The sequence below is a fragment of the Rhipicephalus sanguineus genome, chromosome 3 (genome assembly GCF_013339695.2).
Source record: "Rhipicephalus sanguineus isolate Rsan-2018 chromosome 3, BIME_Rsan_1.4, whole genome shotgun sequence".
Lineage (NCBI taxonomy): Eukaryota > Metazoa > Arthropoda > Arachnida > Ixodida > Ixodidae > Rhipicephalus > Rhipicephalus sanguineus.
In genome coordinates, this window is record NC_051178.1 from 132,180,342 (window position 1) to 132,197,550 (window position 17,209).

The 17,209-nt window shown below is 46.0% G+C and overlaps 1 protein-coding gene across 1 annotated transcript in view; it reads left to right on the top strand.

Annotated features, from left to right (window-relative positions):
• Positions 1–15,192, top strand: part of LOC119387159 (chitin synthase chs-2) — a 51,466-nt gene extending 36,274 nt beyond the window's left edge. The window contains exons 5-14 of the mRNA XM_037654466.2: positions 335–428; positions 543–748; positions 1,694–1,773; positions 1,942–2,050; positions 2,805–3,169; positions 5,347–5,547; positions 7,784–8,178; positions 9,895–10,603; positions 10,782–11,531; positions 14,699–15,192. Coding sequence (XP_037510394.1) covers positions 335–428; positions 543–748; positions 1,694–1,773; positions 1,942–2,050; positions 2,805–3,169; positions 5,347–5,547; positions 7,784–8,178; positions 9,895–10,603; positions 10,782–11,531; positions 14,699–15,117 — 3,328 coding nt within the window. The 3' untranslated portion in view covers positions 15,118–15,192. The remainder of the gene's footprint in view (positions 1–334; positions 429–542; positions 749–1,693; positions 1,774–1,941; positions 2,051–2,804; positions 3,170–5,346; positions 5,548–7,783; positions 8,179–9,894; positions 10,604–10,781; positions 11,532–14,698) is intronic.
• Positions 15,193–17,209: the final 2,017 nt, after the last annotated feature.

Here is a 17,209-nt window from a genome sequence, read left to right on the forward strand (position 1 = left end):
CAAAATCGCAAGCAACATTTACATATCCAGGTTGTTTCTAGGCTCTTAAAACCATCATCAACTATAAAAGAAAAAAGCGAAGGCATTGTAGATTACCAGGAAACTTCACATTTCGAAGTGAGCTGATCGGAGCAGACCTAAAGCTTTATGCGCGCCAGTATACACAGTAAGCACGTGATAAAGAAAAAGTTACTAGTGTCACACAAGAAACATACATTGGAAGCATCACGTCATCACCCATGAAAGCTTCAACAATACATTTACTAAATCTCCACACATACACAACCAATCACATTCAGAAGAAATTCCAGATATGTGCTGCTTCTGTTCCCAGGCTCTTCGTGAACCCGATGTACTGCGGTGCCCTGATCGACCAGTCCCTAGCGTTGAACAGAAGAAGGGACGACGAAGGTGAAATCAAGAGCGATGTAAGGAACACTATTTGCCTTCACTCGTTATTCTTAGTAGTAGGCTAATAACTCTATGTGACTTTTCTGTAAAATATTACAATAAATTCAAATTATTTTGCATCTCTCTCTCAGGAACTTGCCTTGGACGCGCACGACGACAACGACATCTCGCAGTACTACGAGACGATATCGATACAGACCGAATCTTCGAGCAACCAGAACGGTAGGACGGCGTCGTGCGCCAAGACGGCCGACCACATCATTCGAATCTACGCCTGCGCCACTATGTGGCACGAGACTGCCGAAGAAATGATACAGATGTTGAAGTCCGTCATCAGGTGCGTGCGACACGCTTGAATCGGCACCGCTCATAGTCGAGAGCCGATCCCGCTCGTTCCGTGATTTCAGTCGTGCGCGCTGTGCAAGAAGCGCACTGTTGTGTCTTGCTGGTCTTGAAGATCAGCATGAAACTTTCAGTGGCACGAGCAACGAGCGACGCTCTTGTTTGTTTCTCTTCCAAGCACTTCCGGTCGAGCACTTACTTCCGGTTTTCCGAATGTACAGAAAAGAGGTCTTCTAAAAATAAGACAGGTACGGAATCGATTGTTCCGGTTCAAGAGTTACATTGGATACATGTGATAGCGGAGCATAAGTTTAATTGATATAGGGGCCACTTAACTGTGAGCATAATTAACAAAAAGTAATTGAATGAGTTCATCGAAAGAGCAGACGGTTTTCTTGTGAGAAGGTGGGATTGTTACGGCACCTGGCGGAGCGGATCCCATCCACGTGCTCCTTTCTACGTGGCCTCCGAGATCCACGTCGGCAGTGCGACGAAAAACAATGTTAACCCTAGGAATAGATCAGGGCAGACGAACGCCGAGGTACGAGTGCCACTTCAAGAAGATTAGGGTCGCCTGCAATTTTTTATTAGTTCACTTATTGCAGTAATACTAAAATTCAGGTGTTAATCGATATATTTATGTAGGAGCGGAGGCCGCATTTCACGAAGGTTTAATGCCTAGATAAAACCAAGCACGAGGTACTGTAGAATAGAGCCCTTACCTTCGTTCATCAATGCGCTGCCTTCTGTGAAAGTCGAATGCATATCGGACCAATAGGCGTGCGTAAAAAAAATTATTACTACAGCACAAAAACGTTTTGCTTTCTTATGAGAAGATCTTTGCCGGCAGGAAATCCGATGAAAATAAAGGAGGGAATGATCATAGTAGACAAACCAAGTACCGCTTATTTTTTATCGATTATCTGTTGATTCTACGCAGGATGGATGAAGATCAAAGTGCGAGAAGGAATGCGCAAAAGTACCTGCGCATTGTCGACCCGGATTACTACGAATTTGAAGGTATGCGTTTCATGTCATTCATATTGAATCACAAATTTGCATTCATTCTTAGATGTCAGGCCACCCGCTAATATGCATATAAAAACAGGAAACTCGGATGTTCAGTCTCTAACGACAAGCTTTACCGACGCTTGACTTTTTTTTTATGTTCATGCTTGTTCCTTTCAGTTCACGTTTTCTTCGACGACGCCTTCGAATTGAGTGACGACAACGATGAAGAAATGGTTGTAAACAGATTCGTCAAGCAGATGGTGCGGGTGATCGACACAGCTGCTAGGTAAGTGACCTTCCTTACGTTGAAGCTATAGAAGCTACTGGTTTGCGAATATTCGAAAGTTCGAGCATTCGATTCAAATGGCGCGGTATTCGATTCCATTCGAAAGAAACCTTTACTATTCGAAATATTTTAACACCCCAACAGTTCAAGACACATTCAGAACGGGTTTTTAGAGCGTAGAAGTGACATAAAAATGTTTCATCGTCCAAAGCAGCGTTGAAGGAAATCACTGGCGTAGCCGTGGCAGGGGAGGGAGGGGGTTAGTACAGCCCCTCCCCCCCCTCCCCCCCGAAAATTTTCAATTTTGCATGTGTGTATATACATATACACGCAAACATACAAATGCACGCACGAACATACATAAAATATGGTTGAACCACAAAAATTTTTGGCTGCGCTACTGCAGAAAATGTTTTTGTTAGCCAAGGCGGCGAAGAATTTCGCGGGAATCACACTCCGTCGTTTTTTACCCTCCGTGGTAACTTAGCACGTAGGGTGTCGAGCTGCTAAGCTAGAGGGCGCGGGTTTGATTCCCGGCCACGGCGGCCGCAATTCGATGGCGGTGAAATGCAAAGAAACATGTGTGCATAGATTTAGGTGCAGTTAAAGAATCGAAGGTGGTCGAAATTGAATCCGGAGTCCCCCCACTACGGCGTGCCTCAAAATCATATGGTAGTTGTCGCACGCAAAACACCAGCAAGCATTATTAAGCACTCCGTCGTTCAGTGCACTCACCCTATGGTTTGCCACGCAGCAACGTCCACCAGTGCAACATCCGACTCAAGCCTCCCAAGAAGCTGCCCACTCCGTACGGCGGCCGACTGGTGTGGCAGATGCCTGGCAAGAACAAGCTGATCGCTCATCTCAAGGACAAGGGCAAGATCAGGCACCGAAAGCGTTGGTCGCAGGTCATGTACATGTACTACCTGCTGGGCCACAAGCTCATGGAGCTGCCCATCGACGTGAGCCGCAAGGCCGTCATGGCCGAGAACACATTCATTCTGGCGCTGGACGGGGACATCAACTTCAGGCCGCACGCCGTGCAACTGCTCGTGGACTTGATGAAGAAAAACCGAGGCCTGGGAGCTGCTTGCGGCCGAATTCACCCCGTCGGCACAGGTATGTAGGTGTGAAAAAAAAAAAAGGTCGTCCCCACACTCGCAGGCAGCATAAGCTGAAATCTGTCCTCCCAGTTAACTCAGGTGGCAAAGCGACCGCCCCTGAAAGGTGTCCCGAGTTCGAATTATAGATGATGATGATGATTTCCTTTATGCATGGCTCACACCCACTCTGGGGGATTGGCCAAGAAACGATTAATTTAGGTAGAAGTGGCCACATGATTTCTATGACTAATGAATTATAGAGTAGTTAGAAAAAATGCATAATGCTAATTTAAAATTCAGAGTTAAAACCGCCCTGATTCAATTAAGAATTTTTGTACAGCGGAACAGACATCCCGGTGACAATGACCTAATGAGGAGGCTCCCAAAGATAGAATTGCCCGGACGACTTTTTCGTCAAACCAAGCAGCTTTCTTTATGAAAAATTTGTAGGGATTTGCTTTGAAGTTTCCTGCTCCCCAGAGGTAGCATGACAGTCTTTTTTTCTTGATTTATTGAACCTTTATCTACTCTTGCAGGCTTGCGTAGAACTGGTTTGCCAGGTACATATGTTTATACGCTGAAGGCGACTAATTTGATTCATCTGCAGTGACGTGGGAAGCGAAGAGAGTCGGTTATTTTTATAATGTCATTTTTTTTAATTGTACGCAATGTGTTGGAAATGTGGACGGAGAACAATTATGTTGCCGCAAATAAAATTTCCCTCACTAACTAACGCGCAGACTGCCCGGTACAAGTCATTGCTATCGACTAATGCAGAAACATCGCGGTGCGATACGTTTCTCAACAGACTAAACGTGGACATTGAAAACTTCATATGTTAACAAAGGACAAGTAACAACAACGTAACTGATAGTAGAACACTTAGTAACGCTAAGAATGTAAGGTTACTGCATGCTTACAACTGACAGCAACACTAGCTTTCAAGTACATTGTCAGGTCAGATTCTCAGGGTCACTGAGAATGAGCGGGAGAGAAAATCAAAAAAGACAAATTAAAATGCATACGCGATTTTGTTATAATACAACAAAGAGGATAATTTTTGCTTGGGCAACATGCAATCATAATGTGAAAGAGGAAAGCGCACAGAAGAGACATGTTTGCTTAAACGGTGGCTTCATAACGAAATATAGGTGCAGGTTCCAGCATTAAATGGCACCGCCAAATGTAGTCGTTAATTTGTGTCAGCAAATTCAAATAATAATAAAGTTAAAAATACAATTCTGCTTGGAGCTGCAGCACTTAACTCATGTCGTTTAGGATTTCACGTATCGGCAATAACTGTGCATATCGTTTACATAATCTTCGCGTACTATCCTTCATAAACTACCCAACACACAAAAAAAATAATTTTTCGATTCCACGCCTCCTCGTTAACATTTGAACCTTCTAGACGACATCGACTTGCAAATATTATGATTTTAAGAAAAGTGGAGAGCAGCTGTGAAGAAACCATAATCGTAAATCTAAACGACCGTGATTGGAAACAGTTCGCTACAACTTCCCTGGCGTCGTTACAGTGAACATGACCGCATCCTTAAAAGGATGTCTTGCCTCCTTTGAATGTCCTAGCTCGTTTTGGAAGCCAAAACTCCACACGACCTGTGGCACAAGGGGTACTAAAACGACCTTCTGGTGTCCCTGGAGGTACAGTACACACGAGCACCGGAATTTTCAATGTTTTTATAGAATACTCTACGAAGCATGTTTCTTCGGTTGACGTAGGTGTAACATGTCAGGAAACCCACGCACCCTATATCAGGGCCGTCAGGGCAGCAAGAAAATAAATAAGGTTCATGATCAAACAAGCGCAACATACACGGAGACTTAGAAAGGACACACGACGGACAGCAACACTGACCGACAATAAGGGTGGTTTGTGACGACGTGTATTCATGTGATGCATATATAAGAATGTTCTTCCGAAATAAAAATTTTCAGTTGCTAGTAAGCGCTCCGTCCTGTGTCCTTTCTAAGTCTCCGTGTATATTGCGCTTGTTTCATCATGAACCTTTACCAACATGCCCAATTGGCAGTCATTCTAAAGATAAATAAGGATGTTTGTTATTGAGTAACGTTTGTCTGTAGAGCGTGCGAGATGTACAGAATGCAGTCCAAATTAAGGGCTTTTAATCAGACAAGTTTATACGCGTTGTTCGCGCGTTTTCGGTGCAGGTCCAATGGTGTGGTACCAGAAGTTCGAGTACGCCATCGGTCACTGGCTGCAGAAAGCCACCGAGCACATGATCGGCTGCGTGCTTTGTAGCCCCGGCTGCTTCTCCCTCTTCCGTGCCAAGGCTCTTATGGACGACAACGTGATGCGTCGGTACACCACCCGCTCGGACGAGGCTCTGCACTATGTGCAGTACGATCAAGGTACTTGCTGTATGAACCCAAGAGACAATTAGGCAATAGGAACCCAACAGACAATATGAACCCAAATGACAATTAGGGAATATGAACTCAACAGACAATATGAACGCAACTGACAATTAGGGAATATGAACCCAACAGACAATTAGGCAATAGGAACCCAACAGACAATATGAACCCAACTGACAATTAGGGAATATGAACCCAATAGACAATTAGGCAATAGGAGCCCAACGAACAATATGAACCCAACAGACAATTAGGGAATATGAACCCAAGAGACAATTAGGCAATAGGAACCCAACAGACAATATGAACCCAAATGACAATTAGGAAATATGAACCCAACAGACAATATGAACGCAACTGACAATTAGGGAATATGAACCCAAGAGACAATTAGGCAATAGGAACCCAACAGACAATATGAACCCAAATGACAATTAGGGAATATGAACCCAACGAACAATATGAACCCAACAGACAATTAGGGAATATGAACCCAAGAGACAATTAGGCAATAGGAACCCAACAGACAATATGAACCCAAATGACAATTAGGAAATATGAACCCAACAGACAATATGAACGCAACTGACAATTAGGGAATATGAACCCAACAGACAATTAGGCAATAGGAACCCAACAGACAATATGAACCCAACTGGCAATTAGGGAATATGAACCCAAGAGACAATTAGGCAATAGGAACCCAACAGACAATATGAACCCAAATGACAATTAGGGAATATGAACCCAACAGACAATATGAACGCATCTGACAATTAGGGAATATGAACCCAACAAACAATTAGGCAATAGGAACCCAACAGACAATATGAACCCAACTGACAATTGGGGAATATGAACCCAATAGACAATTAGGCAATAGGAGCCCAACGAACAATATGAACCCAACAGACAATTAGGCAAAGCAAAACGTACAAAACATTAAATGCGTTCTAATTTAAAGGAAAATAGGCGGTAACACAGCTTTCGGCTTGCGGGACGTGAGCCCACAAAATCTACGTTGCTGATGCAGTGCTCTAGGATTGAGCTACGGTGGCACCAGTGTTGCCGTTGGTTGGACTTGAAAAGGAGCCAGAACTTTAGCTAAAAGTAGCCAAAGTAGCCGTGTAATTTAAATTTATCGCCATATTTGTAGCCATTTAAAACAGAGGCTGTATTATGAGCCGAGTTTTTTATTATTGAACAGTAAATAATACCATCTTGTGTAAGCAAGACCCTACAAATAAGAGCTGAATTGTTTTCCCTTCTGCTTGCTCTTTAAGCCACATATAAGATGCAAAAAAATGAATAAATTATTATAAATTCAAGGTGCCTGCATGTAGTTTATGTAAAATAAATCAAGTTCTTACAGGAAACAAAGTAATTTTGGAATATTCCAGCCAACAAGTCAATATAGGAACTAATGTTCCTAACTTTGAAGTAGTTTTTCCTAGACGCCGCAGACCGAATTTGATTAGTAGAGTTCCATAAAATCAGTCCAGCTTCAGATAATTAAATCTAGCTTAAGATGAACAGCCCCGCTTCGTTTTGTTGCGGATTTCAGTTTTAGTCAAGTTAACACGTGAATACGCGCCGCGCATAAGAATTAAAAACTTCTTTGTAGCTTCATCGTAGATGGCGGGAAGCGTGAGCAGCGTGCTAGCCACGCGTTTGCCTACATGCTCGCTTTTTCGCCACTCCGTCTTTGCAGGCACGTTGCGCGTTGCGTTGGAACGCCTCGATGTGCACTAGGCTGCGGGTGGCGAAAGAACGCGCGCGCGCATCGGCAGACACGACAGAGAAGCTTGAAAACGGTGTATCTTACCTGCAAATATTAACGAAAATGGCTATTTGTTGCGTCAAAACAGAAGTTAAAAGTAGCCAGAAAGTAGCCATGGAGCCAATCTGAAAATTTTGTCGCCAAACGAGGTCGTAAAGTAGCCACTTTGGCGCAAAAGTAGCCACCAACGGCAACCCTGGGTGGCACTATCCTCAATATTTGTACGGCGGAAGTCTAATGGTGTAAGTCTCAATCCATAGAGCATTGCATCAGCAATGCTCAACAGATTGAGCTACGGTGTCTTTATCCTTAATATTTGTATAGCAGAAGTCTTGCAAGACGACTTTCAGACGTTAGAAAATCCACAGCTTTCAAAAATTACAGTGGATGAAATTTAGCGACAGTGCGCTACAGTACTGTATAAACATCTTTACATCAAACGTTTCGCAGGTGAGGACCGTTGGTTGTGCACGCTACTACTGCAGCGAGGGTACCGTGTCGAGTACAGCGCCGCCTCGGACGCCTACACGCACTGTCCCGAAGGCTTCGGCGAGTTCTACACACAGCGGCGTCGCTGGGCGCCCTCGACCATGGCCAACATCATGGACTTGCTGGGAGACTACAAACGTACCGTGGCTATCAACGACAACATCTCGTTCCCCTACATCATCTACCAGGGCATGCTCATGGTGGGCACCATCCTGGGTCCCGGGACTATCTTCCTCATGTTGGTCGGTGCCATGGTAGCCGCCTTCAAGATCTCCAACTGGATCTCCTTCTCGTACAACATCGTGCCCATCCTGCTCTTCATGCTCATCTGCTTTACCACCAAGAACGACATCCAGGTGCGCGGCTGCTTCTCCCACAGAACATTATGAAACGTCGTACATAATTTTTATTTATTTATTTATTTATTTATTTATTTATTTATTTATTTATTTATTTATTATATACTGTAGACCCTTAGGTCCAAGCAGGCGGGCAGTTTTCAATAAAGGCCGCGATTCCCCAATGGAATGTCAGAGCACTGATGTCATGTAGGTCAGAGAAGCTCCAGCCTCAGTGACTGATTGTACCCCTTCGCACGTGCAGTGCTCTCCTTCTCTCTCTTCCTCTTTCTATTCCCCGTTCCCTTATCCCCAGTGCAGGGTTGTAAACCGGACGTTCGTCTGGTTAACCTCCCTGTCTTTCCTCTTCTCTTTCTCTCTCTCTCTCTCTCTAGATGATTAATACAAAAAGTGACGTAAAATTTGTTTGAGATTGCTGTAACAGACATAAAAATACAAAAAGCGATACGGAAAACTGTTTTTCTATTAATGTGAATAACAGGCATAATAAACAAAAACTAAACATCAATAAAAGATCATGTTTCGAGATTACTGTAGTAGGATTGATCACAACAAAATGAATACAAAAGAACAACGGAACCATTTTTAGTATTTAGGGTAAAATAGCGCTAAAATTTAAGTGAAAATTGCAATGGTGCGACAATGCTACATTGGTGTGGAACGAGAGACTGAGAGGAAACACGAATAGATACTAAGAGGATGTGTGAATTATTTCGTTCCAATCTGTCACCGTGCGGGGAAAATATGAATACTTATAGGCGTCAGTTCAACAAAAATAAAGCGTTAAAGAGTTAGCGTGATGATGCCTTGTGGGTGTGGAACATGAGCGCTTTACCCCACGTTTCCGTACCCTAAAAGGCGCAACAGCAAAACTACCTGTTGAGCTGAAAACGTCGCGTGTGACGTCATTGATAGCGACTGTGGTTCTGGCAGTGATGGCGCTGGCAAAGCAGTGAGAACCGCAAAGCGACACGGCGTTGTTTACTGGCCCCCCAGTGACGTTGACGACCAACCACTGACGCTGGCAATATAGCGATACTTAGACAGCGTCAGACAAAACCCTCTCTTGCATTCATATTTTACGGTGGTGTTATGACGTCACACGTGACGTTTCTGCGTAATCGGAACTTCTGCTGCAGCGCACTTATTGCACGGAAACATTCTCCGCACATATATTCTTAGTTGTAGGAACATGTGCTCTTGTACAGGCATGTATAAGTCAGTCACAATTTTACGGGAAGCGAATCCACTCATATTGTGTTCGAACAATACCTGTGATGCATCCTGCATGCAAACACGCTTATATTAACTAAAGTGTTCGTTACGTTGCGGTCACTATGGAGCGAAACCGTTCAGTACATCGCGTAACAGAGCTTAAATAGCTTGTCCGAAAATTTTCGGAGAAGCTGTTATCGAGCAAAAATTAATGAACGCTATAATAAATAGCTCAGACGAAGTCTTATACAGATGCATTTTAGGCTTCTGAAGTGCGTCCATATATTCCAGGCCTTTGTTAAGAACATATATTCGTCCAAAGGTAATAAAACGTTCATAGGCATGCAAGATTTCTGGCGAAAACAAAAAGGAGAAAAAAATTTAACCAAGTTCTCACTGCAAACAGCATATATTCAATGTCTGTTAATAACAAATCTTCCCGTGCGAAAGTTGCCGAGCGCCTGACACGTCCTTCCTTTGTGTACTCTTGTTTTGCAGATTATAGTGGCCCAAATAATGAGTGCCTCGTACGCCCTACTCATGATGGCCGTGCTCGTCGGTACGGCCATCCAGGTATCCGAAGACGGCGTCGGTTCACCGTCGGCCATTTTCCTCATATCTTTATCGAGTAGCTTTTTCGTGGCGGCGTTAATGCACCCGCAGGAGTTCATGTGCATCATACCGGGACTGCTGTACTTCCTCAGCGTCCCCTCTATGTACCTGCTCCTTATCCTGTACTCTCTGATCAACCTAAACGTCGTCACCTGGGGCACACGAGAAGTCCAAACCAAGAAGACCAAGAAGGAGATGGAGGAAGAGCGCAAGCTCGAGGAGGAAATGAAGAAGAAAAAGAAAAAGGGTGGACTCCTGGGGCTCTTGGACCTCAGCGGCAAGGGCAGCGACGAAGGCATGTTCGGACTTCAGGGACTCTTCACGTGCATGATATGCTCGAATCCCAACAACCGCGAGGAGAAGGTGCAGCTTGCCAGGATCAGCGACCAGCTCGACAACCTGAGCAAGAAGATCAGCAGCATGGAGCGCCAGCTCGAGATCGTGCACGGCGTGCCGCCACCGAGGCGCAAGCCCGCCGCTCACGGACGCAGCTCCAGGCAGTCGGACGGAGGCCTCTCGGTGCTCAACGAGGACGCAGAAGACGATGGCAACGAGTACGGAAGCGACACGTGCGGCTCGCTCAGCGAACAACTTGGTGAGTACTTCGCAAACATTTCGCGTTATTATGTAAAAACGAAAGTTGCATTATGAATTCAGCAATGTCCTGAAAGGCAGTTGAAGTAACTTGAATTGGACCTTGTAAATCGCCAGTCTTAGTGCACCTTAGGGATTGATGTCATTGTCTCTATGTATTTTCGTTTCGTTCCATGTAGAGCCCCGCCAGGAGAGAGATGATCTGATCAACCCCTATTGGATTGAAGACAAAGAGCTCAAGAGAGGTGAAGTGGAGTACTTGCCGGGACCCGAGATCCAGTTCTGGAAGGACCTGATCGAGAAGTACCTGTACCCCATCGACGAGAACAAGGAGGAGCAGGCCCGGATAGCGGCCGACCTGAAGGAACTGCGGAATCGCGTGGTCTTCGCCTTCTTCATGCTCAACGCACTGTTCATTCTCATCGTGTTCTTGTTGCAACTGAACAAAAAGCAGCTGCACGTCAACTGGCCACTGGGCGTCAAGACAAACATCACCTTCATTCCGGACACGTCTCAGGTGGTCATAGAGAAGGAGCACCTGCAGCTCGAGCCAATCGGTCTCATCTTTGTGATCTTTTTCGCCGTCATCATGGTGATACAGTTCACGGGAATGTTGTTCCACCGCTTCGAGACCCTGTCTCACATCCTGGCGTCTATCGAGCTCTCCTGCTGCCACCAGAAGGTGGAGGACGTCAGCGATGACGCTTTCATCGACCGCAATGCCATACAAATCGCCAGGCAGCTACAGAGACTCAAGGGTATCGACGAAGACGACGATAACAGCGACGAGTACTTAGGTCCGGAGCGGCTAGAGCGCCGAAAGACGATACAGAACCTCGAGAAGCGCCGTCACCAGCGAGCCAGGACAGGAACCTTGGACGTGGCATTTCGGAAGAGGTTTATGAGCATCAACGCCGTCGATGCAGAAGGTGAGCTGACTTGGTAGATGAAAATTGTTAGTTTGCGCTAAGTGTTTAGCTTACGGAATTAATTTGATTGCAATATTTCATTCCATTGTAGTTCAGTGCATCGGAGTTTGCTGTTGTCTACATCAATCACACAAGTAAAACGCACTTACTTATATGCAGCATCAAGCATCGAACAATTCGTAGTCAGTCACTATTGGCCGCGAGATCGACCTATAGGTGGCAGCACCGTCGCTGCGTTAGTGTGGAGAGGCCGGCGGCGGCGCGTATACAAATGCACGCAGTGGCGCTTCGTTGTGAGCGCTTTGAGCCGATTGTCGGCGAATAAAATGCGTTGATTGCAGCTTCCTGGTAATATATAAGCTCTTCATTGTTGAATCGATGCACAAAGATCATCCAACGTTACTATTACTAGTAAGAGAAGCGCAATCTGCCGATGAAAAGGATGCTCGCCCTGGATGACACTCTGCGCTTACCCATTATATGACGTTTTTGGTTGTTTTTTCTGTACGTGTTTAGCTTGTGTTATGTGTACTACGCACTGCTGTAGCACGACTGAACTACTTAAGTGTTTACTTCTTGTTCATTTTTATACCAGCCCATATTCCTGTGCAATGAGTGCAATAGCACTGTTCGCACGAATACGCATACGCATTTTTTTTTATTGTTCAGTTCTCCATGAAATGTAGGACAGTTTATAAGTTTATTCAGGAAAGCTACGTGATTGACAGCGCTTTAGCGCCACGGAGACGTTTAACGCACACGCTCTTGTTCTTGCTCCAGTAACGGAATAAAAAGGTAAGAGTTTAGCACAGAGCTTTCATCGATTGATTACGTGCACAACAGTGATGCAACAAAGGTCCTGTTATTTTATGGTATAAGTGTCTCTTCTTTTTTTTTTTCGAAATCATGTCCGCTGCCTTCCATCAATTTATAACAACTCCACGCAAACGCTCAAGACAACGTAAAAAAAAGCATGAGGTTTTGCGTGAAATTATATGGCAGAAATATAAGGCACGCCGTCGGGATTAATTTTGAACATTTGGGTTCTTCAATGCGTATCTAAATCTAAGCACACGGGTGGTTCTGCATAAATTTCGCCCCAAGTTAAAATTGCGCGCGGCAACTCCGTTTTATCACTGCCGTGTCATTCCATTGTCTGTTTTTTTTAGAGGACAGTTTGAGTACCGAAGTGTCAGATTTTCCTTGATAGAAATATTTCGCTGTAGCGGGACCACAACCGTATACAATAAAAGGACATCTTAAGCACAACTGAAGCTCACTGCATAGCCGATGAACTACAGTGCCGCAGTTATACACCTAACAACAACGCGAAAGTGCATGGCCTAGAGCCTCGTCTTTGTTTACCAACGAGTCGCTAAAACGGTGCCTTCACACTCTATTTAATGCTCCTCATGTTTTGGACTATTCCAAGCGCACTTTAGGATGTGCTTGAACCAGAAAGCGGCACCAACACTGAAATGATTCTGGCGAGCGACGGGTACGACACCAACACAGCCCTCTAGAAAGTCGCACTCACTGATCTTATTATATAATGCGCATGCAGCCGAGCAAGCCAATTTGTTTCTGTACACCATGTTAGGTATACGTGCGAGCAGTTAAACTCGCGCTAACGTAACAGAACAAACCGCCCTTTGAGAACGTGCAGGACGTACGCGCAAATGCAAACACGACGTGGATAGCAGACGACGCAGGGAGCAATCCACACTAGGCGCGCTTCAGCCAGTAGCCGCCAGGCAGCGACTCCGCTCGATCTCGCGGCCAATATGTCATGAGTTCAGTGCGCCCTTTAGCTTGTGTGACTGCTTTCTTTCTTTCTCTTTATCTCTCTCTGTTCTGCAATACATGGCTGTGGATAGACTGAAGTAAAAAGCACACGTGCTTCTTCGTTTTCCTGCAATATGCAGTGCGCAAATGTGAGCAGACAAAAAAAAAAAAAACTGGACGTCAAGCGCAGGTTTCAAGTGCCGTCGACACCGCCAGACGCATACTAAGTGGCTTTTAATCTTTCCAGAAAGGCTCACAAAATCAGGGACATAAAATAAATCAGTGGTCACATCGCGATCCAACCCCAATCCCGCTTATTAAGAATATTTATCTGACGCATACACGTTCTCCGGTCACTCAGTGATTATCACATACTGCTTTGAACCCGACATTGCAAGTTCGATTAGCTGACCAAAAGTGACAGCAATTTACTGGAGGCAGCGCACCTGTCCAGATCTTCTCGCGCAAAACGACCTCACAGCCTTCCACTATAGCGACACTCACAGTGTCAGCGTAATTTTGACACATCAAGATCAATCAGCCTTCAGATATCACTAAGAAGATTCTAGCACATTCATTTAGATTTACTTGGCGACCACAGTCCAGCAGTTTTGTGTATCGGTCCGTATTTTATATATAGTTATTGAATCGCTTTACCGACTCAGCACAGCCTACCGCGACTTATTCCGGATAAAGGGGCCATGACACGCAACTTTCGATCACAATCCGTGTTATGTGGGTTAATTCTTGTGCGTTCACAAACAAGCTGGCGAAATTTTAGCGCATTTGGTCGAGCACTTAGTTTATAACTGAATATTTTATAAGGATGCGAGCGGCTTGAAAGGCGGGCAAAACTGGCGCACTCGCGAGCCATGACGTAATAAGCTGCTTGCTGCGCTAGCGTCAACATTCTGGCGGACGATTTTGTTCCCTGGTCAGCGGCGCTTGTAATCGATCCATTTCAGCTTTCTTCAGCTTGGCACTGAAATCGAACAATTTGCAGCGGCTGAAACTTTGGTAGAACAGGACGGCTCCGCTCCATGCAGGACATGGCGTCACACTCAGCATGGCAAAATGGCAATTGCCGGTGGTGGGCGGGGCTTACAGCCGGCGACTTCTAGGGCTTATTTCGTACTGAAATATTCTTGTACAGTGCATTTTTCATATATGTGTAGGTACAATAGACACTCTGCTTCTATTTTTCGCTGAAAACCGCAAATTGCTGGGTGACCCCTCTCACGACCCTTCTAAGCCTACTCTTGTGCGTGTGTGTGTGTGTGTCCTCTCCTTACTCCCCCGTTAGCACATATTTAAACGATACCGTTTGCAGAGCCATCCAGAGAATGTATTAGTAATGTGGAACTCGCGCTTCCCCCGTTCAGCTCATGCAGGAACACCAGTGCTGAGTGGCCTGCGGCGCTTCAGCCGTAACCGGGACACACTTCGCGCACTGGAAGTGCGGCGAAACACGGTGCTTGCCAACCACAGCAAGATGCAGACGCTAGGTGCCAAGAACCAATACTCTGCCGCTGCAGCCGCGGCCGCTGGCAGCGGCGGCCCTCCTGGGGTTCGCACGCGGCACAGGAACAACAACGTTCCCGCCGACCGCGTGTTCTCGGGCGCCAATGGCGAGGGCTACACCAACGACGCGTACGAGACGACCCAACCCGACGAGGACGCGTCCGCGGCGGCCCGCCAGAGTCTACGGCTGCAGGTCTACAACGACCGCAGAAGCAGTGTGGCGAGCTACGCCGAGGACTCGGAGAGCGGCGTGCGCAAGCCTCGCCACAGCCACATGTGATCTTGGACTACGTCTACAGAAGGAACTGTGCGTGTTTTCGTGTACTAATACATCACCCAGCAGTGGGAGCCAATGCTCAGCGTAAAAGGTGCTTCCAGCCGAGTCACGTGCTCCTGTCGTCTGAACTCGATGGGCTTTCGAGGAGAGGACTCCGCGAACCGTATGCAGTGACTAGCGCACCAGTCACGCTGTGTTCAACCGCATTTGTTGCGGCCAAGTGCATCGTCTGCCAACAACTCTCAGCTGCGACGTTATAGCGTCTCGGCCACGATAACCGGTGGCTGACCTTCAGTACTGCGAGAATGCACGCATGTCGAAATGTTCCTTCCTTAACCATACGCCGGTCCACGAGGTATCGTCGGCATGCGAGGAGGCGAGATGTTTAAGTGAAGGTTAAAACTGCATGTATTAGTCATGGGGATTCGGCCGAATTGGGCAGAGCTTGGATGTATAACTTGTGAAAAGTGTTTGTGGAAAGTGTATTTCGATATCGAAAGGAGAGCGAATGATGGTTCATCGGTCGTCCCTGGTACTATTACAGCAGTCGTCAGCACACGGGAAGCTCCACAGGAGGGCCACAAGAACAGTTTTAAAAAATCTGGAGATTCACGGTATTCTATCCGTTTTTATTCGTAGCAACAGCGTCTTAGCTTGTGACTCACGTTCGTGACAAAAACACCTCGACTGAAGTTTAGTTCACGCGAGCTTTTGATGCTGTGAAAATGGTGAATTCCTTGATGTAACGTTGTAGATTTGCGAAAACTTCGGCACTGAACGGAAAGCTCATCTGGATATTTCTTTCAGGGCAATAACAACTGACGAGCTGATCACCGAAAAATCCGCATTTTCTTAAGTTCTTTTAGAGATAACTCGCACATTCGCTCATTTCGTATCAAGTATGCGTTTTCACTAGAGTGTCAATGCGGTGATCGCTCGTTGGTAGCTCAGCCACCGGTTATCGGGGGAAAAAAAGAAAAACATTTACGTGGCCACCCGTTCTTTTGTGCCTGGTCTGGCGCACTAATGAAAATAACGCGCTCTAAAGGCTCCAGCCAGTGGATACCACCGGCAAAATGCGCATGCCAGGTTAGGTTTCAGTGCAAAGTTAGCCTTCGGTACGACGCTGGAGTGCCGAATGTACTGCACCTGCGAGGAAACAACTTGCGCTTGTGAGAATTCCTCGACCAAGGTCACAGAAATTGAGAGGGCTTTCGAAGCGTGTAACGCAGGAAATGCAGCTCCAATGGCGCGAAAGAGCTGTTAGCGTTTCAAGATGTTGACTATGCAAGTCGGACTATAACAGAGGGGGACTTCAAGGTCACACATCCAAATGTCAAAAGCCCTCACTCGCGGCTCTTTTGTTAGCTGTGAACGGCGCCGACATTCACTGAACTTAAACGCTAACGCTGATGTTCCTTAAGAACGCTTTCAGTACTTAAATTGTATGACCAATCAGCGTTTTTTTGCAGAAAAATAGAAACAGCTAGATGTTGCCTCGTGAGGCATGCATGTTGATCCGTTGCAACCCCTATAAAAGCGCTAGCGTCCGCATGGGGCCACTGTTAAATCATGCACTGAAGCCCTGTTCTTTTTTTTTTCTTTTTGTCTACCCTGAAAAGCCCAGAAGTGCTGGGCAAATAAACTTATCACTGCCTTCACGACAGACTACTACCTCGCAAGCGTGATTCCAATGGTGATTCGTCCTGCTCACGGGACGACCTGATCCTGACCGAGGAAAATAACTGGCAGAGAAAGACCTACAGCGATATGTTATGGGTCCTACATGCCTTTCTTTTTTTTAATTCCTGCTTCTGGCGACGTGCTGTCATCAGCAGCAGCTCCAGAAACGGAACGCTCCGCTGAAGAGAACACCAAGGTATCCCGTGTGGCTTGCGTCAAACGGAGCAATTCTGCCAGTCTTCTGGTTTTGTCGTACCATCTAATTGTCTTCAGCCCTCAAGTCGATGTCGCTTGCTCTGGCCCAGTTTCTGTTAACAGTTAAGCCTGCATAGCACGGTTCCGTTTGTACAAAGTTATCTGATAATCAAGGCAAAGGCAAAGTGACCGTCAGTACTTGCCCGCGGACATTAGC